Here is a 21,412-nt window from a genome sequence, read left to right as displayed (position 1 = left end):
GATATGGATTCTTTTAATGATGGCTTCTCTGATGAAATAGACAAAGATTTCAATCTTGCTATCGCCTATGTTAAAGGAGTTGCTGGCTCTCTTCAAGAAGGCTGTCTATTAGAGTTATATGGGTATTATAAGCAAGCTACTGAAGGTCCTTGTACAATCCCGAAACCAGGGTTCTGGGATTTGAAAGGCTGTAAGAAATGGTCAGCATGGAAAAAACTGGAGAATTTATCTAAAGAGGAAGCTCAATCGCAGTACACTGACGTAGTTCGAAGAATTAATCCTGAATTTCAAAGTACTAAAACGAAATCTTGGGTTAGTGTTAGCTGTATAAGAAATGATGAAATAATTTTATCTGAAACGGACAAAAATATTTTCGATTTTTGTAAAGAAAATAATCTCGCTGCCCTTAAGGAAGCATTGACAACTGTGGATGCAAATATGACAGACGAAAGTGGATTGTCATTGATTCACTGGGCATCAGATCGAAATTCAATTGAAGTCCTCCGCTTTTTGCTTGAAAGAGGAGCTAACGTAGACGAAAGGGATGAAGATGGTCAATCGCCTCTCCATTATGCTGCGTCATGTGACAATTTTGAATGTGTGAAAATTTTATTGGAATTCGGGGCTGATGTTAATGTGAAAGACAGTGAAGGGCTAACTCCCAGAGATGTTGCTGCTGAAAGGATAAAAAGGGCAACTTTGTTTTGAAATAATTCTGTTCAAGTGTTTGCAGTTTGATTTCTCTTGCTCTTCTTTTCTTTCAACACCAAACTGGGATTTTGACCAAATTATGTTGTGAATCTTTTGGATTTTTGCCAGTTTTATTGCACCTATTTTAGGAAGGTGAAAAAACTGGTTGATAATGATTAGGAAAAACGAGTGCCTGCAGAGTAGCCACTGGTTTTGTGAGAATAAAGTGCCGCTTAATTCTTTTGATAATAAAGAAGGTCCTTTTCCTCCATATTCGATTGCTTGATGAATTTTTTTTTTTTTTTTTATTTAAGAACTAAATTTGAAAAAAACGGAAGGTCGAAATCCGACTTCTTGCATAATTCTAAATGGTGATCAGTCTTTTCATTTATTTGATTTGTTTCATCAGAGGGGTAATGTCTCCGTAGTTGGGTGACCAAAATCCGCCTAAAAAAAAAATCAGAGAAGTAAGGTTTTTTATCCGGAAAGGAAGGACTTTCCGGAAATCCTAGATTCCGGATTTTTTTTATCCGGAAATCCTAGCATATCGCTAGGATTTTTTATATCTAATCTTAAATGACATGGATTTATTTATAATATGTCCTACTAGTACAGTCAATCTAGCGTCAAATAGGACTCGACCGCAAACAAATTGCAACAGAAATGATTTTTACACCATCTTGTAGAGAAAAAAAAACTGTACAACAAATCAACAGTTGAGAAACCCAGCGGGGTGCAAAATAAGTGTTTTTTAGCGTTTTCCGTTTTTTTTCTTTTGTTGTTTTTAGCGGAAATTTTCCGTTATCCTAGAGCTTAGCATTTACTTCATGGGAGACATGTTTCTGAACTAGTTTTGTGTGCTGAATTCGAATATCACATCAGATTCAAGTTATGTCCCACCGTTACTGTTTCACATTCATCACCAAACAAGAAATTCGTATTTCGTGGCCATATTTCCCTTTTTTCGTCCTTTGGGGCGAATGAAGTCAGGAATAACGTCGCCCTATCGACTGAATACTATATTTATGGAAAGTTCCGTACATTCTAAGATTGTCGTCATTAAGGTTTAACAGCATATACGGCCATCTAGCGGAAAATTTCGTAGCCTATTTCGCTAAGGTCGGTTTTCTGGCTTTCGTTGTGGTATCTGAAGACTCCAAGGCCGGGATGGAATGGGACACATCAGACTGTCATGGTTGGAAACCATCCGGGGAAAGCGTCTGTAATATTTCTCTCGATGATTGATCTGTCTGCCAGTGATGACACCTGTGTGTACTCTACCTTGATGTTCATCGCAGACCAAGCTAAACGCCATGGATTCGCCCCAGTCGTGACCTTCGATCAGCCATTGTGGTGGAAAGCTATGAAAATGGTTGAGGCTTCTGAACCAGGAAGTGAGCTCTCAGTGGTAGTTCTGAAACTCGGTGGGTTTCACACAACCATGAGCTTTATTGGATGCATAGGATACACAATGGAAGGATCCGGTCTCCGCGAAGTCCTGGAACTTGCATATGCCCCAAACACTGTTCCCCATCTCCTAAGTGGAAAGGCTATTTCACGAGCTGTTCGAGGTCTCTTGCTAGTTGATAGTGCTTTACATGCCGTGCTGCTCTCCGAGTTATTTGACGATGATCCATGTTCAGAACCTGAAACAAAGTTAGGCACCAAAGAAGTTGCAGACCTTAAAACACTATACAGCAAGCTAATGAATGGAGAGGCAACAATGACGGAGGTTGAAGAAAATCCTGCGCTCAAGCGGATCAAAGGTTTCGTCAACCAGAAGATACTTGATCTGTCTCAGCACAGAACTTCAAAGCTATGGTTTCAGCTTATGAATATGGTTGGGATACTTCGTTCTTTCATCAAAGCTGAGCGGATGGGGCTTTGGGACTTACACCTAAAGTCTGTGTCTGAAATGCTACCTTTTCTTGCGGCCTGTGGTCACAACAACTATACCAAATCGTGCCGAATATACCTTCAGAAGATGTTGAAGCTTGAAGAAACCCATCCTACTGTTCATAGTTCATTCCAACAAGGAATGCACGTCGTCAGACGATCTGATCGCTATTGGGCTGGCTTGTCGACAGATCCAGTTATTGAACAAGAGCTTATGCGCTCGTTGAAAACAGCAGGCGGACTGACTAGGGGTACGGGCATGACCGAAACCCAGAGGTTGCTGTGGGTTTTAGCACGCCCAACCTGCTCTGCTGTTAACCTCCTAATGGAAGATCTGACGCAAATTCTCTATGGGACAAGCGAGCAGCACAAGGAGAACGCAGGTCCCAGACAAGAACGAGACTTCAAGGATACGCAGGCGATGGTCACGTACTTTGAAAATGGCTCACCATTCGGAGGGGATACCCAGCTTAGAAGCATTGCTACCGGTTTGACTGCATATGCATCTGCAAACGTTGACTGTGCGAAGGCTGTCGGGCTAAAAATCCTTGATGCTATGACTGGAAAAGTGGCGACGGATTTTGTCTTCCGAAGAAAGGAACAGGCAGTCCAGATAACAACAAAGCAAACAGCTAGAGGAGATTGCAAGCGACTGGATCCATCTTTGCTATTCCAACGCTTCATTGCGTTAGCCAAAAGGACAAGACTTCCTGAATCAGAGTGCTTCCGGTATGAACTTTGTTCGTATCCCGCTGCTCTGTTTGACAGTTCATTTATGCCGAGAGTGCAGAACAAGGCCGAATTTGCCAAGGCCATTGCACTTGCATGCAAACTCGAAGAAATTCCGTGTGTGCTGAACGACGGGACACACTACGTACTTGACGGCGGATCTCTATTGCACCGAGTCCCATGGATAAAAAATGACTCGTATGCGGGTATCATACAGAGCTACTCTCTGTATATTTCGCGGAAGTACCCTGGCGCAACTGTTGTTTTCGATGGGTATGATAGTGGACCTTCCATCAAAGATATGGCCCATTCGTATCGTAATCGAACGATTGGTCGCGAGGTTTTCTTAAGTCAAGATTCATTAGTGCGCTTGCAGTTCATCTCCGGCAAAAAGGCTATTTTGTAGTCCAAGCCCCCTGTGATGCAGACGTGCCTATTGTAAAAGCTGATATCGAATCAGTTAAACAGAAGGTAACTGCCGTTATTTGAGAAGAGAAGCATCTTCTGGTCGTTCTCTGCTACCACTGTAGTGTCTCCACTAACAAGGTGTACTTCGCCCCAGAGCCAAAGAAAATAAAGGGTAAAGGTGCTGGGATGTTCATGAAATGAGAAAAATATTAGGCCAAGAAGTATGTGGTCTGATCCTCTTTGCCCATGCATTCCTTGGGTGTGATTCTACATCACGTGTCCACAACATCGGAAAAGGTCTTACCCTGAAAAAAGTGATAGAAGACGAAAGTTTTCGAGAATCTGCCAAGGTCTTTATGAAGAAGGCAGCAACAAAAATCGAAGTCAAGGAAGCCGGAGAAGACGCACTTCTTATAATATATGGTGGAAAGAAGGGGGGAAATCTGAACGAGCTTCGAAAGCAGCTCTTCGAAAGAAAGCTCGTCACAGCAACAGCTTTTGTTCACCCAGAGCAGCTACCTCCCACATCCAACTCTGCAGCATTTCATAGCTATAGAGTTTACTTTCAGGTACACGCCTGGAATGACGACCGTAATCTAGAATTGAACCCTCAAGAGTGGGGCTGGAAGGACCGAAATGGTACATTATACCCTGTGATGACGGACCTACCCCCAGCATCTCCCCAACTTCTTAAGATTGTTAAGTGTTCCTGCCGTTCAAACTGCACCTCTGCTCGGTGCACTTGTGTCAGAAACGGCATGTCTTGCACTCTGGCGTGCAAAACTTGTCAGGGAGCAGAATGTGATAATTCTCCCAAATCAGAAGATCTCATCGACGATCTCGACGACGAAGTTTCAAACTACACTGCCAGTGGTTAATGTCGCAAGTCATTTGAAAAGTTGCCTGCCTTTTACCAATGTGATTTTTGTTACCTGTGATTTTAGTCAGTTAATATATTAAGAGATGATTGATTATTTTGAAGAAACCTTTTGGTGATGAATGTGAAACGCTGTTGGTTGAACATATCCTTGATCTGATGTGATATTCGAGTTCATCGCATAAAACTACTCAAGAAATGTGGTCAAACGACTATGTTATAATAGAATCGTGAACTTCGTGAATAGTGATGAATGTGAAACACTTTTGGTTCACCGTATCTTAAATCTGATGTAATATTCGAGTTCAGCACATAAAACTACACCAGAAATGTGTTTCCCATGAAGTAAACTCTAAGCCTTGAGAAAATCGAAAATTTAGGCTTAAAAACGAAAAATAAAACACAAAACGCTAAAAAACACTAATTTTGCACCCCGCTAGGTTTCTCAACTTTTGTTATGTTGTACAGTTGTTTTTTTTTTCTCTACAAGATGGTGTAAAAATCATTTCTGTTGCAATTTGTTTGCGGTCAAACCTTATATTGACTGTACTATACATTACGACGGGGCAGAGATTCTAAAAAAATGGCCTATTAAATTAACAGGAACAATCGCAAAAATCTTGATATTTCGGGGTAACACGAATTTGACGGCCCTTTGGTAGCGAATACGCCAGTCTGCGATCCTAGGTTTAATTGTAAAGATGGAATCAGGTAAGTAAGACCTTAGTAGTCTGGTAGCCCAACAAAATCGTTCAATATTTTTTCATCTGCACTGGGCTGAACTTTTATTTTTTTGTTTTTTTTTTTATTTGAAATACTCGTTTTTTTCAAGTGACAGTAAAGGGCTACTTCTGATTAGGGAATGAATAGAAATTATTTTCTTTTAGTTTCACTGAATTCTTTTGCTTTCATCTGATTTTTGTTTTTTTTGGTCTATTTAGTATGAAGTAAAAAAATAAAATATAATTTATAGCCAGACGGCATAATAGTAAAATATTATACTGGCGTATTAATATAATGAGAGAGAATAGTCAATCTGAACTTGTCCCAGTTAAAGGTAGGAACGTGGCCACAATTAATGATAAGGAAAGAATTAAAGTGAGACGGGCAGAACATTTTGAGAATGTGTTAAACCGGGATATAGTTTCAGGAAAAGCTATAGAAAAGAATGAAGAAGTTTGTGCATATTGGATGTGAAGGAAGATTTGTTTTGTGAGGAAGAATTAGTGACAGAACTAAAAAGATTCAAAAATAATAAGGCCCAGGTGCTGATTGTGTGGTAAATGAGTTTTTTATTATATATTATATATATATATATATATATATATTATTATATATATAGTGGCTATTAGTGGCTATGAAGCTAGAGATAAATTACTGAAGATTATGAATATGATTTTTGAAACTGGAAGTATCTAGTGATTTTAGGAAAACTCTAATTAAATCCCTCCATAAGAAAGGTGATAAGGGTGAGTGTGGTAATTATAGAGACATTAGCTAGGTTTTTGTAGGAGGCAAATTACTTAGTATGATGATACTTTTTAGGCTTAGAGATTCTGTAGATGCAGTTTTAAGAGAAAAACAGTGGGGTTTTAGGAAGGGGAGAGGATACGTTGACCAAATTTTCACTCTTAGATTAAAAACTGACAAGTGCCTGAGTCATGAAACCCCTTTAGTCCTCAGTTTTATAAATTACGAGCAAGCTTTTGATTCAGCTGATAAGAGAGCTTTGGCGAAGGTCCCTTCCAAGTATGGTATACCAGATAAATTCATTAAAGTGCTTAGTGCTATGTACGAGAATAACACTGCTGCCGTTAAGTTAAAAATGAGGTTAGCAGCTGGTTTTGTAGTAAATCAGGACTTAAGCAGGATTGCGTCCCATCCTCTTTTATTTGAATCATTTTGATGGACTTTGTTCTAAGGAGCACAGCAAAGATAATGGGAGAACATAGAATCAATTGGGGAAGTAAAACTCTCCTAGACTTAGTTTATGCTGATTATTTAAGCATCCTAGATCAAAAGAGATTTCGCGAGTTTAGTGGACAAGAATAGGTTTGAAAATTAACTTTATTAAGACTAAGTCGCTAAGACTAGAAATAAGTGAAGGTGAAGAGGTGATGTTGAGTAATGAGAAAATCAATCAAGTGGACATCTTCACTTACCCAGGGAGTATTATTAGTAAAGACGTTTGGTGCAGTGAAGATATTAAAAGTAGAATGGGCAAGGCCAGGGTGTTTTTTCACAGTTGAAAAAAGTTTGGAAGAATACGAATATAAGTCTGCAAACCAAGATTAGGTTATTGGAAGCTGCATTGATGACAGTGGTCAAATATGGTTCTGAAGCGTGGGTGCTCTGAAAAACTAGAGAAGGATTTTAGATGTATTATTAGATGGGATTTTAGGTGGATTATTAGATGTATTCCAGAGAAATTGCCTACATTTTGTTTTGGGTACCCGACTGACTGACTGTATCTCAAACAGTAAGCTGTACGAAAATGTGATTCAATCCCACTGTCTAGGGGTATAATGAGAGAAAGATTGAAGTGGCTAAGACACTATTTGCGGATGAAGGATGACAGGTTGCCAAAGATCGTCCTTGTCGGCTCACCGTCTGGGGCCAAACGAAAAGCAGGTCGTTCCTAAATGGGTTGGGTGAATGTCATGAGAAAGGATTTAAGGGAAATAAGAACCTCTAGTGAGTGTGCAAAGCAAGGCCTGGCCCGGGGGGTAGAGGGGTTTGACCCCCCCCCCCCGAAATGTTTGTCTGACTCGTAAAAACGTAACAAGAATGGATATAAACAAATGTTTTATGCGTTTTTTTAGTTTGTTTTGTGTAACCCCCCCCCCCGAAAAAATATCTTTGAGTAACCCCCCCCTCCCCCCCCCATTGGGATGGAGGAGAATCACGTCTAGCTGTGTTGGCCTCAGGCGGCTTGGTGCTGCAGTAAGTTTTAGCAGTAGTGTTATTAGATGGAGGCCGCATGAATTGATAATGAAGGTAGCTGACCCCTGCCTTAATGACTGAAATCTATAAAAGCTTAAATTAAAGATTACTGGAGATTAATGCTACTAGAAGCTTAAGTTAGCCTCCTTGGGAAAAGTAACTAATGCCTTCTAGTATTAATGGGTAAAACCATAAAGCTGAGGTTTCTTTAGTTTATTCAGTACCGTGCAAAGACCCGCTCGACTCTAACTGTGAGTTAAATCTAACAGTTCGTGGTAAAGAACTGTAAGTAAGGAGCGACCCGGCTCAATGGTAACCGAAACCCTAGAAAACGGAATTTTGATACCAATAGATACATCAAAAGAATCAGATTTTAATGTTGATTTCAAATATGTTTTCGAAAAAAGGGGGAAAGACCCCCTAAAAGCTATAGAACCTTAATGAAAATCACACCATCATGTTCAGCGTATCAGAGAACCCCACTGCAGAGGTTTCTTGCCCCTATCTACAAAAATGTGGAATTTTGCATTTTTTGCCAGAAGAAAGATCACGGATGCGTATTTATTTGTTTTTTGTTTTTTTTTACCCTAGGGGTGATCTTATCGACCCAGTGGTCCTAGAATATCGTGGGAGGGCTCATTGGAACGGAAATTAAAAGTTCTAGTGCCCTTTTTAAGTGACCAAAAAAAAAATTAGGACAACTAGGCCCCCTCCGACGCTCATTTGTTTCCCAAAGTCACTCGATCAAAATTTTGAGATAGCCATTTTGTTCAGCATGGTCGAAAATATAATAACTATGTCTTTTAGGATGACTTAATCCCCCGAAGTCCCCAGGGGGAGGGCTGAAAGTTATGAACTTTACCCAATGTTATCATATAGTATTGGTTATTGGGAAGTATACAGACATTTTCAGGGGGGATTTTTTCTGGTGGGGGGGGGGGGTCGGGGGTTATGCGGGAGGATCTTTCCATGAAGGAAGTTTTCATGGGGGAAGGGACATTGCTATGAAGGGGGCGCCGGATTTCTCAATATTATTTAAAAAAAAGATCAGAAATTATATATGAAAAAACAAAAACAAGTTTTTCAACTGGAAGTAAGGAGCAACATCAATACTTAAAACGACAGAAGACATTACTTACATGATTAGGTTCACCCCCTAGTCAATACCTCGATCTTTAAGCCAAAGATTTTTTAGTACTTTCATAAGAGCTATTTATTCTAATTAACGGAATTTGTGATTAAGGGGTCATTTTTAAAGAATTGGAACAAAATTTGAACTTCAGCTTAAAGAGCAAGGTATTGACTAGGGGGCGAACCCTCTAATATACGTATTAAAAAAATATATGAATATAGGAGTTCGTTACGTAAGTTAATTCGTAAGTTACATATATTTATTACTAATAAAAATGTTCGTAAATAAAATTAAACAAGTTTCGAGAAAGCAATTTAAACAAACAAAAGTAAAATTTATATTCAAATTTTGTTTTAATTATTCATGTTCGGTGAGCCAAAATCAAAATCCGTATTAATTCAAAACGTTCAAAAATTAAATAAAAAAAAACAAGTTTTTTTAACTGAAAGTAAGGAACGACGTTGAAACTTAAAACGAACAGAAATTATTCCGTATATGAAAGGGGTTGTCCCCTCCTCAACGCCTCGCTCTTTACGCTAAAGTTTGACTTTCTCACAACTCTGTTTGTTTTAAGCAAAAAATATCTGCAGGCTTGCGTCAGACCCCTAGAAAATTATCCACAGGCTTGTCCAGTTCCCTAAGAACAATTTCCTTGACCGTTAGCCGTGTCTTCAATAAGCTTTCTGAGGAAGTTAAGGCAAACATGAAAATACGTGGATGCAATCGTTAAAGTGTATTATGTATCGGTATAATGGAAAAACTAAGCAGAAACGTGGATCAGCAACCCTGTAGACTGTAGCGTCTTCTTTTCCCAAACATGAAACACAATTGATACCGCGTCTAGACTGAGCCATGTCGTCACAGCCTAGTTCAGTTGCTACTCGGCAAAAAAACAGGTTTTCTCTGGGCATACCGTGATGTGTATATCAGAACCGCGAACGCGGAGTATGAATCTTGTGTGGTTTTAAATCTGTTTCACGTTTTTTAACGGAGAGTATAACCTTTGTCGATACTGTATATTCTCTCTACTGTGATCAGCAAGAACAGATGATATGTTTACCTTCTCTTCTTGTAGGTGAATTTCGTTTCAATAAGTGATCAGTATTCACATGGTCAGCGTCATATAATATGAAGTAAGATTATTAGTAAGTTGTACCTTAGCTCTCGAGGTCTGTGCCTAAAGCGACCTCTGATTGAAGGATGAGGATAGGGCTTTCAAAGTCTTCGTCCATAGCCTAATTACTAGGTGAGCTTTTGAAGTTCAGCCAACCTGGTAAAAAATCATAGTTTCTATATCTGATCTGACCGGTAATGAAAAGGCAGCATTGTTTGCATCCATTAAAGGTAATTTAATTGCTGTAGGGATTAGCAGCAAGGGTTTAAGCTTAGTATTTAGGGGGTTTCAAGTCTGATCGCTTACAGAGCATCTGCTTCAAGGGAAAGTGCCATGTGAGGTTTGACGTCTTGTTAGGTTCTTGGTGAAATTGGGTCATAAGGTTCGTGAACCGACTGAATGCAGTCGCTCCATAACTGGAGTAAATTATTCGAGGCCTATGTATCAAAATAGAAGCTTTCTAGATGCAAAAGACTGTAAAAAGCAGTCTTCAGTGCTATCGTTTTTTCTTTGCCTCGTGCTCAAAAAATTTTCTTGAATTTGTATAATTCTGTGTTAAACGGCAAACTTGAAACGGAACGTGACAGTTTTTGTCCAGGAGACACAATCGCAAGTGTTGCTCAGTGACCTTGACCGATGGCTCACACTTTTGGAGCGACATTCCATTGGGCCTTGGTACCGTTGGTCTAGTTTGACTTTACGAGTTTGTGATCTGATGAGGAAGCACAGATTGTGTTCAGTTAATCTATCTACTGCTAAATATTTTCACCAAAACAAGAATCTATGCTGTAGCATTAATTATTTTAACTGCAACTTCTGCAAATCAAAGCATCTAAAAGTCGAAGATATCTTAATAAATAAATATAACCCTAGATCGAAAATCCCCTTAGCACAGCACCAAGGATACATACACAAAGTTTTTGAAAGGATGGGTAATCTGGCATAGATTTCCCGGTAAACCATTAATTAGCTGTTTCGTATAAAAAGTTGTTTTTTTTCTTGCAGAGGTAGCTGTCTCTTGTCCTCGCCCGCGGATTTCCTTGCATCAGGAGTGTAAGTCTTACAATCAATTAATTTTGTAGCAATATCATTGGGGTCGTTTTATGCTTGTTAATTAATGTTTTGCCCATGTCAAACATAATTTAGAGATTTGAACTTCATCCAAACCCAACTTTTTTTCTTTCTTTTTTTAAGCAATAACTTACATTTATACGGTAACGATCCTCATGGCGATTCCACCGCAAAGGAAATAAACAATATTTTAAAATGAGTTATGAAGCTCCGATTTAGCTACGCTTGGCCTCCATGAAAGGAAAAACAAAATAATTAGGACGATAGATGAAAAAAAATATAAATACCGATGCAATTTCTCCTTAATTGAGAAAGTTTAGAAGGTGAAAAGAAGCTTGGGAGCAGGGACATAATATTGTCAAAATCCTGGGGGGGGGAGCAAAGTAGGAGCCAATTTTCCCAAGTCAAATGAAATCGGCCAAGTGAAGAATGAGCCATATAGTACCATAAAGGCAAAGGTATACTAAAGAAAAGAGATTTAGTTTTGTGGATGCTTGAATTATTTACCCCTGTCTTAGTTTTGACAAGATTTTTGAAACATTAAATTTCAGCTGGGGGGGGGGGCAAATCGGGGTTGATCCGACGATATTTTCGAAGGGTTTCCGGATCTTTCAAAATTTGTCTAAAAAAAATTCAAAATATCGTTTTACTATTATGATGAATCAAAATAATAATTACCATTCCTGAATCAGCTACAAACGGCTATCTTACTCACTAGACAGTTTTGTTTAAAACAGCGGTTTTAAACTTTTGGTCGCTATGGGCCGTAGTATTGCAGCTAACGCTGCAACCGTGATAGGCTAAATTGTCTCTATTTTTCAAGATATATCATACTTCTTCTACCTCTGTATGAAATGTTTGTCTTATGCCCTTTCTGTTTTCTCATTTGGGCGCCCTTCTTGATGTTTTGGCTCGGTTTGGGTATATTAATTATAATTCTGGTGTTTATTTTCTTAGCAAGAGGGGAGTGAGGGGAGTAGAGTAGAAAAGTTGGGAATCAGAAGAAGAAGAACGTTTTTTTAATGTGAGTTTCAGTTCATCAGAAAATTGGAGCATTTTTGAAATTTGGTTTATATTATTTCATTCCATAGTTGGCACTGACCCAACAAGTATAATTGTATAGTTGTCCGGGTTGTACAAATATTATTTGATAAGCTTAAAATTTATAATATCTTTGTAACAACTTTTAATAATATTTCTAGTAACGAAATTTCTAATAAATTGACTTTATTTGAAATTTAGGATGATCAATATTTTTTTTTTTTTTTTTTTTTTTTTTTTTTTTTTTTTTTTTGACTTGTGTGAAATGAATTAGTAGAAATCAGAAATTCCCTAAATTTCTTACAATTTAAAACATACATACCTTAATATATCTTTTTATTATGTTTGCTTCCATGTCATGTTGCTGTCTTGTTTAAAAGTATATGCTTTGCCAGAAATGCTGCCATTGGGCAGTGCCACACGGGGTCATCTCTCCAAGTTTTTCCATTTGATCGTCTCAGAAACTGTAAATATCGCCACGGAATATTGAGTGATCGATGTAGGACGTCTATACGAATTAATCACTTTGAATCTGTGACTCAACATATTCATGGTGTTTTGCTGCTTTGATAAAGTCATGAGCTATCATTCACCTAACCTCAATCATGAGCTGTTCAAGTGTGTCATCTGTCAATTACAAAGAGCTAAGTCACGGTAAAAGTGTGGATTTTCAAGCAGCCTTAATCCCTTTTACTTTTACAAGATTGAACTACTTTTACTTTTACAAGTTGTTTTTATTGCATTAAAAATTACAAAACAACACCCTTTTTTTATGGTTGCAGCGATGGCTAGTAAAGAGCGAACGACTGCCCATAGTAGCCGAAAGTTTTGAAAGATACTTTCTCAGAGGATAAAATTGTCATATATAGCTTCTTCTGGAATTATAACTATTGTCTCGATGAATATTAATGAAAAATGTTATTAAATGTGTTATTACATATTATTACATATCAAAAAAAAGAAAGAAAAATCACGAGATAATTACAGCCCCTTACCTTGGACAAAAAATTAAATTACATTTTCTCATGGGATCAACTTATGTCTTTTTCTTTCTTTTTCGCCGCTAGTGGGGCACTGGAACATCGTAGAGAGAATAGAGAGCTGTTAGAGAGCTTTTTTGAAAGATAACTTTTTATATATATACTTTCTGTAAGTTCGACTTGATAAAGTGGTACTTCAAAGGGTGGCTGGCGTTTACCCCCACCCCCGAGGAAAATCCCCCTCCCCGTGGAAAATAAGGCTTTCCAAATTTGAGGATTTTGATTGACTTTTGTTTTTTTTTATTTTCCGTAGGTGGAAGGAATTTTGGTACTTGTGAATTATACGCCACTCACTCAAGTTTACGCTGTGTGACACTTGAGAACAAACTGGTTTCTTCGTTAGATTCTTTCAGCTTAGCGCGAGACAAGACAAAAACAATTGAAAGAATAGATGAGAAATGTGTAATTTGGGCTATATATTTGCACATATGGGGGGGGAGGTCAAGTATTTGGGCAGTTTGACGCCAGACAACAATTCTTACTTCACAATACGTATGCAAAATAATTGTACCTAGCATATTTTGCATGCAGACCGCTATACTTTATCACCCCCCCCCCCCTAATGTGCAAATATATAGCCCAAGTTTGTTTCTAAAGTAACGAAGAAACCGGTTTGTTCTCGAGTTTTACGGATCGTAAACTTGAGTGAATGGCGTATAATACACAAGTACCGGAATTTTTCATAGACAGAGAGCCGGATTTCCCGGTATTATTTAAAACGATCAGAAATTAGATTTTAAAAGTTTTTTTCAACTGGAAGTAAGGAGCAACATCAAAACTCAAAATTTAAAACGAACAGAAGTTATTGCGTATATGAATGGAGTTCCCCTTCCACAAGACCTTGCTCTTAACGCTAAAGTTTTGAATTTTTGTCCTAGTTCTTTAAGAACGATTCTTGAAACACAATGGCCGTTTAATTAAAACAATAAGCTTTGTTTTAAAATTCTATAAAAAAAAACAACTTTAGCGTAAAGAGGATTTGAGGAAGAGGCAACCCCTTTCACATAAGTAATAATTTCTGTTCGTTTTAAGGTTTGAGGTTTCTCCTTACTTTCAGTTGAAATACTTGTTGTTGTTGTTTTTTTTTATTTAATTACTTACAGATAGTATTTTTTTGATAGTAATGATACGGAACAAGTTTTTTAAAGAAAAGTAAAGAGCCTCATTAAACCAAAGATGAGCAGAAATAAAGGCAAATAATCTTCAAAGTAAAAACTATAGAGTCTAATGGAAAACAAAAAGACTATGTCAATGAAAAAAGAACAGAAATTAATTTAAAAAACTTTTTCTGCAAAACAAGTTTGTCAAAGAATAGTAAAGAGCCTCGTTACGTCAAAAATTAATAGAAATAAATTCAAATAATTTTCCAAGCGTAAAACTTCCACAAATCCCGATCAATAAAAGAATTAAACCCAAAATGAACAGAAATTACAATAAATAACTGATTCAGACTCAAAACAAAGCAACAATTAGCATGAGTAGGGCTTACAACCCCCACACCTCCTCAAGACCAGAACATAATTTGCACTTTACTGAAAACAAAATACATTTTAAATGTTTTACTTTTTTGACATTAACAAATAAAGAAGTACTAAGACTATAAGGAATAAATATTAGAATATGTATATCAATCTGACGACACGCCGTTTTTTTTTTTGTCAAGTGCAAATTATGTTCTGGTCTTGAAAAAACATGGGTGTTGTCAGCCATACTACTTTTACACGGGAGGAGATTTCCATTTTGTTTTGAAAGCAATTAGAAATGAATGTCTTTTTCAAAGGAAAGTATATTAAGGAGAATTTTTCAGACGGATTCGTCCGCAAAAAATTTTACGGGGGGAATTTTCAGCGAGAATAGAATTTTTCGGATAGATTTTTTGGCGAGGTGGGTATTTACATGGAAAAATACTTCAACTGAGATTTTTTTTGCTTGGGGTAGTGTTTCATAGAGTGGACCAGGTTTCCCGGCATTATTTGAAAAACCATTTGTAATTAAAAAAAAAAGAAATTTATATTTTTTCAGCTGAAAGTAAGGAGCAACTATAAAACATAAAACGAACAGAAATCGTTCCGCACGTGTTGGAGGATGGTCCCCTCTTCATTACCTTGCCCATTACTTTAAAGTTTGACTAGTTGTCCCAAATCTTTAGGGCAATTGATTTATGTAAGAATGGTGGATTTTTTAAATAAAAATTTTTATTTTCAACCTACTCAGTTCGATTTTTGACATGGGATGTCAACAGAGCAAGCGTTGCTTTTCTTAACAACATTTGTCAATGATTCGTTGGATGCTGGGTTGAAAGTTGCGTCTATATTTCTTGATATTATGAAAGCATTCGACTCTGTCGACCATCCTGTGTTATTATCAAAATTAGAACATACCGGTATTCGTGGTAATTTTCATAGTTTGATTTTGTCTTTTTTGAGTGGAAGGAAACAGTATGTTGGGGTTGGAAGTGTTCATTCTGATTATATGAATGCGAGATGTGGAGTCCCACAGGGTTCTGTTCTTGGCCCCTTGTTGTTTTTAATCTATATCAATGATCTGAATGCCTGACTTAAAAGGATATTTAGTCCTGTTGGACCTGCATCTAGACAGTCAAAGATAATATCGCCTAGCTTCGCTGATGACGCACAATATTCAGTGGCAGCTGTGACTGAGGCAGATTTATGTCTGCTGTTAAATACAAGAATGATTTGTATTGAAAGATGAATGTGTGTAAATAAATTATGTTTGAATCATAGTAAAAGTAAATTTATTCTATATGGATAAGGTGCTAATTATTATCCTTGGATCCACGGTATTCAACAAGAAAGTCGATATCTCCAGAGACATAGATATGTCCAATATCTTGGTGTCCAAGTCGATGAGTAACTTGCGTTTAAACCTCATATTGAATCACTGTGTTCTAAAATCACCAGGAATGTTGGAATGCTGCGTAAACTAAAACATTTTTTCCCTCCGAAAGTTTTAAGAATGCTGTATTTCTCAAGAGTTCATCCGTATTTGTTATATTGTGTAAGTGTGTAGTCAGCGACATTTAATACTTATCTACTGCCTCAGAGTTCTACAAAATAAAGTCTACAAAATAAAGCTGTCCGTGTTTTATCTGCAATGCGAGACTCTGGTTCGGTCCGAACGCATTACGACGGTATTAAGATTCTGCCACTGTTCGGCCTAGTTAACTTTTATGCGGTACCATTCATGTTTAACAGCTTTAATAATCTGGTACCTGCATGTTTCTCGATTGGATTTACTGAAGCTCAACATGGTTATGAGACAAGGAATGCCCATTCATTAAGAGCCCCGTTCCCTATAACAACAAGTTCCACATTTTCTATCCGTTTTTCTGGCCCGGCTGTCTGGAACAACTTCCCGGGGAGGTAAAAAACAAGACAGTTCTGGTTGAATTTCGAAATTCCCTCAGGGTTAGTTGTTTTTCTCAATATGTAAGAATATAGTGGTTGTGTGTAGAGAGTGATTGGTTGAATGTTGTTGATGAGATGATTGTTGTGTTTTTTTTGTGAGTGTTGTGAGGTGTTTTGGGTTGTTAGTGTAGATGATCCTCAAGTTCCCACTTTTTTATAAGTTTACTGGAGGGGTGGGAGAGTGAAGCGAGAGAAGATTTTTATTTGTTTTTTGGTTGGGTTTTGTTAGGGTCCGAGAAAATAAAAGGAAAATAGCTATTATATATTTTTTTTCTCTTTAAGGGTTTTTATTTCGGCTTTTTGTCCGGCATGCAGTAATGCATTGGATAGTGTTTCTTAAATGAGATGTTTGTTTATTTATTTATTGTAACCCGTTTGTACATAAAAAAAAAACTCCTGAAACACAAAAGTTGTTTAATTAGAACAAGAAGCTTTTTCAACAGTACTAAAAACTAAGCTGTTTCAACAGTACTAAGAACTTTACTTATTTTAACTCATTACTTTACGTTGAAAACAGTCGTTTTTTCATATTTAATAATGTTTAATAGATGAAAAAAGTTACGTTGGTACTGTTATTATGTAGATATAAAGCCCGTCTATAGCAAACAATCAGGTAGCAAAGCTTTAGAATCTTCTATTTTCAGCTTTGAAGGCTGGTTGCCTGGTTAACGTGAAGCTTTATGATAAAAATACAGGAAGAATGATATTAAATGCTATTGATAGCATTCCTAGGGAATCCAGACCCTTCAATTTTATTTCTGAGGGGAACACTAGAAAGCTTATAGCAATCTTAAAATAAAAATAAACTGAGAGCCAAGAAGACAGGACAAGGGTCAAGGCAACAAGATAGGGGACAAAATTATTTTCTGGAATTATCCATTTAATAATAAATCCCAAGAAAGGGGGGAGCCCAGCCAGAGGGAGACGGCCAAATTGGATCGAAGCCTTATAAACTAATCTAGGTTTTGCTCCTTTGAGTAAGGGAAAAAAAACCTTCTGGTGTAGTAGAGCTACAAAAAAAGTAGCTAACTAAGGAAGATTTCTAAGTTTTACCCCCCCCCCTGAAAGTACCCCCTGGGAAATATACCCCGCCGAAAATACTCCTTATAAACTAATCCAGGCTTTGCTCATTTGAGTAAGGGAAAATAAACCCTTGTGCTCTAGGAGAGCTACCAAACAAAATAACTAACTAAGGAAGGGTTCTAAGTGTTAACCCCCCCCCCTCCCGGAAAATATCCTCCTGTAAAATAACCCCAGCAGAAAATACCCTCCCCCCTCCCCGAAAAATACCCCCTCCCCCTCCCGTTGAAAATAAGGTTTCCAAATTTGAGAACTTTATTTGAATTTTTTTAGTTTCTTTGAAAAGTGCTAAGGAACGGGAAAAAGAAGAATTTACACACCAAGAGTATCTTAAAAACTCAGAAAAAAAAAATCCATTTTTGTTAAAAAGACTTCCATATGAACTTCTGCAATTTTTGGCAGTAGCGGGTGCCAAATTAAAAATAAAATTGAAGAAGAAAAAAAAATCCTCCAAATTAAGCTAAAACATATGGCACCAAAAAGTTTAAGAAGGTTTAGCTATCCTTTGAAAGAATAGTTGGCTTTGGGAACCAACATTACGGACGAAAGCGTTGTCGAATTCTACGAGTTTGTTTTTCTTATCTTCCAAGTGTAAAAATACCACGAATAACTATTTATAAATAAGTGAAGCCCAAAACTAACAGAAATTACAGTAGATAACCCAGTCAAACTCAAAACGAGCAAAAATTAAAAGGAGTATGGCTGACAACACCCATATCTTCTCAATACCAGAACATAATTTGCACTTTACAAAAAAAAAAAAAAAAAAAAAATTTGAGTAAGGGAAAATAAACCCTTGTGCTATAGGAGAGCTACCAAAAAAAATAACTAACTAAGGAAGGGTTCTAAGTGTTAAGCCCCCCCCCCTCCCGGAAAATATCCTCCTGTAAAATAACCCCAGCAGAAAATACCCCCGAAAAATACCCCCCCCCTCCCGTTGAAAATAAGGTTTCCAAATTTGAGAACTTTATTTGAATTTTTTTAGTTTCTTTGAAAAGTGCTAAGGAACAGGAAAAAGAAGAATGGAGAAAAAGGAGTATGGCTGACAACACCCATATCTTCTCAAGACCAGAACATAATTTGCACTTTACAAAAAAAAAAAAAAAAAAAAAATTTGAGTAAGGGAAAATAAACCCTTGTGCTATAGGAGATCTACCAAAAAAAATAACTAACTAAGGAAGGGTTCTAAGTGTTAACCCCCCCCCCCTGCCGGAAAATATCCTGTAAAATAACCCCAGCAGAAAATACCCTCCCTCCCCCCCCGAAAAATACATTTAAAATGTATTTTGTTTTCAGTAAAGTGTAAATTATGTTCTGGTTTTCAGGAGGTGTGGGGGTTGTCAGCCCTACTCATGTTAATTGTTGCTTGTGTTCAGTTTGAATCAGTTGTTTATTGTAATTTTTGTTCGTTTTGGGTTTAATTCTTTTATTGATGGTGATTTGAGGTAGTTTTACGCTTGGAAAACTATTTGGATTCATTTCTACTCATTTTTGGATTAACGAGGCTCTTTACTATTCTTTTACAAACTTGTTTTGTAAAAAAGTTTTTTAAATTAATTTCTGTTCATGTTTTATTGACATAGTCTTTTTCATAGAAAAAATATTTTATATCTTTTTGTTTTTTGTTTTCTATTACACTCCATAGTTTTTACTTAGAAGATCATTTGACTTTATTTCTGCTCATTTTTGGTTTAATAAGGCTCTTTACTTTTCTTTAAAAAACCTGTTCCGTGTGTTTCCCATTAGCAAATACTATCTGTAAGTAAAAATAAAAAAACAACAAGCTGTTCAACTGAAAGTAAGGAGCAACCTCAAACTTTAAAATGAACAGAAATTATTACGTTTGTGAAAGAGGCTGCCTCCTCCGCAAGACCTCGCTCTTTACGCTAAAGTTCTTTTATATAATTTTAGAACAAAGCTTATTGTTCTAATTAAATGGCCATTGTCTTTCAGGAATCGTTCTTAAGGAATAAGGACAAAAAGTCAAAACTTTAGCGTGTTGAAAAAACTTGTTTTTTTAAGTTTAATTTCTAATCGTTTTTAAATAATACCGGGAAATCCGGCTCTCTCTCCATGAAAAATTTCAGTTCTTGTGTATTATACGCCACTCACTCAAGTTTACGCTAGGTAAAGCAAGAGAACAAACCGGTTTCTTCGTTAGTTTCTTCGTTACTTTAGAAACAAATTTGAGCTATATATTTGCACATTAGGAGGGGAGAGTGTAAAGTATAGCTGGTCTGCATGCAAAATGTGTTAGGTACAATTAGTCTGCATACGTATTACGAAGTAAGAATTGTTTTCTGACTTCAAACTGTCCAAATACTTTACCCCCCCCCCTTATCTGCAAATATTTAGCCCAAATTATATATTTTCCATCTATTCTGTCACTTGTCTTCGTCTTGTCTCGTTCTAAGCTGGAAAGAACTAACAAAGAAACCGGTTTGTTCTCGAATGTTACACAGCGTAAACTTGAGTGATTGGCGTATAATACACAAGTACCAAAATTCCTGCCCCCTACGGAAAATAGAAACAAAACTCAAATAAAATTCTCAAATTTGGAAAGCCTTATTTTCAAAGAGGGGGGGGGGATATTTTCTACGGGGGGGGGGGTATTTTCCGGGGGAGTATTTTCCACGGGGGATTTTCCACGGGGGATGATATTTTTTGGGGGGTGTATTTTCCGTGGGGGGTGGCCGTGGGGGTAAACGTCTAGAACCACTTCAAAGTGCCAAAATGGCACTTCGGGTTCCATTTCTGGAACGAAAAGGCTGGGAAACATGAAAAGGATAGTATTTTAAGCTCCATAGTCGAAAACCCTAAACCTTCACTATCCCCACTTTGTATACTTTCCTTCTCCTGCCTTCTTAATAAATTTCATTAGTCTGCTGACTAATGTCTGCTGACTGCAGACAAGCAGACGACAGCAGGCTGAGTCAGCAGGCTGACTGCTGACAGCAGACGATTGTCTGCTGTCTGCAGACAATCGTCTGCTGACTAACAGAGCTAGCGAGCTATTGCAGCATCACAAAAAGGTGCTTTTCGTCGTGAATGAAACGACTTTGATTAAGCTGCATCGAGTGGTGGTAGCATTTCGAGTTCAAAGTTATTGTTATAATAGGCAGCGCAATAACGCTTCCTCAGTAAAGAACACAGTTTATAGAATTATCCAGTAAGTTTATCGCAGATCATTTCTGGTCTTCATTCTCGGTACGAACAAAAAGCTCCTCCCACTTATTTCTACATTAGCAGGTTAGTCTGTTTCCGTCAATCAATGAGAAATTGTTACAATGTGAATTATTCGCAATAGGGGGTTTCCAGTTGTTTCATATCCTAGATAAATCTGACTTATCTACCCGTGAAAATATCTAAAGCCGTGTATATTTATATCGGCAAAAACATTCTCTGGGGCACTCGCACCTTGACCTAGATTTTTATAATGGATGGGATAGGGCATGATCATACTGCTAATTCTATAAACTGTGGTAAAGAACGATGTTGGCGCAATGTATTGCTTATTTATTTCTTTTTTGGTATGTTTTAGACCAGGGCACTTCGTATCGAAGGAGTTGGTCGTAGAAACTTCAAAAAGGGCTCATTCGATTGGAAATTAAAAGAGCTAGTGCCCTTTTGAATAGTCAAAAGGGATTGGAGGGCAACTAACCCCCCTTCCACGCCCACCATTTCCCCAAACACATCCAATGATATATCGAGATAGCCATTTTGTTCAACGTAGTTGAAAGGTCCGAAAATTATGTCTTTGAGGATGGCAACCCCTCACAGCCCTCAGGGGAAGGGTAATGCCCTGGGGACATAAAAGGTTTTTTATAGAAAGCGTTGTCGGAGAAACTTCAAAAAGGGCTCATTCGTTTGGAAATTGAGAAGGCTGGTGCCAAGGGTGGATCCAGGATTTTTTTTCAGGGGGGGGGGTTACTAATTTTTGACTTTTTCGGGAGGGGTTACTAA

The 21,412-nt window shown here is 37.5% G+C and overlaps 1 protein-coding gene across 1 annotated transcript; it reads left to right on the top strand.

Moving 5' to 3' along the window:
* The first annotated feature begins 3 nt into the window (after window positions 1-3).
* On the top strand, window positions 4-961 carry LOC148948864 (acyl-CoA-binding domain-containing protein 6-like). The gene has a single exon (XM_089094112.1). It carries the CDS (start codon window positions 4-6, stop codon window positions 706-708), a length of 705 nt encoding a protein of 234 aa, XP_088950238.1. The 3' UTR covers window positions 709-961.
* The last annotated feature ends 20,451 nt before the right edge of the window (window positions 962-21,412 follow it).

The sequence above is a fragment of the Artemia sp. Qi Xiang Cuo genome, chromosome 9, assembly GCF_049724085.1.
Source record: "Artemia sp. Qi Xiang Cuo chromosome 9, ASM4972408v1, whole genome shotgun sequence".
Classification (NCBI taxonomy): Eukaryota; Metazoa; Arthropoda; class Branchiopoda; order Anostraca; family Artemiidae; genus Artemia; species Artemia sp. Qi Xiang Cuo.
Note: the sequence above shows the minus strand (reverse complement) of the source record. Positions and strands in the feature narration are given on the sequence as shown.

Coding starts and splice junctions, on each gene's coding strand:
- LOC148948864 (XM_089094112.1), top strand. CDS start 4: ATGGATTCTTTTAATGATGGCTTCTCTGATGAAATAGACAAAGATTTC.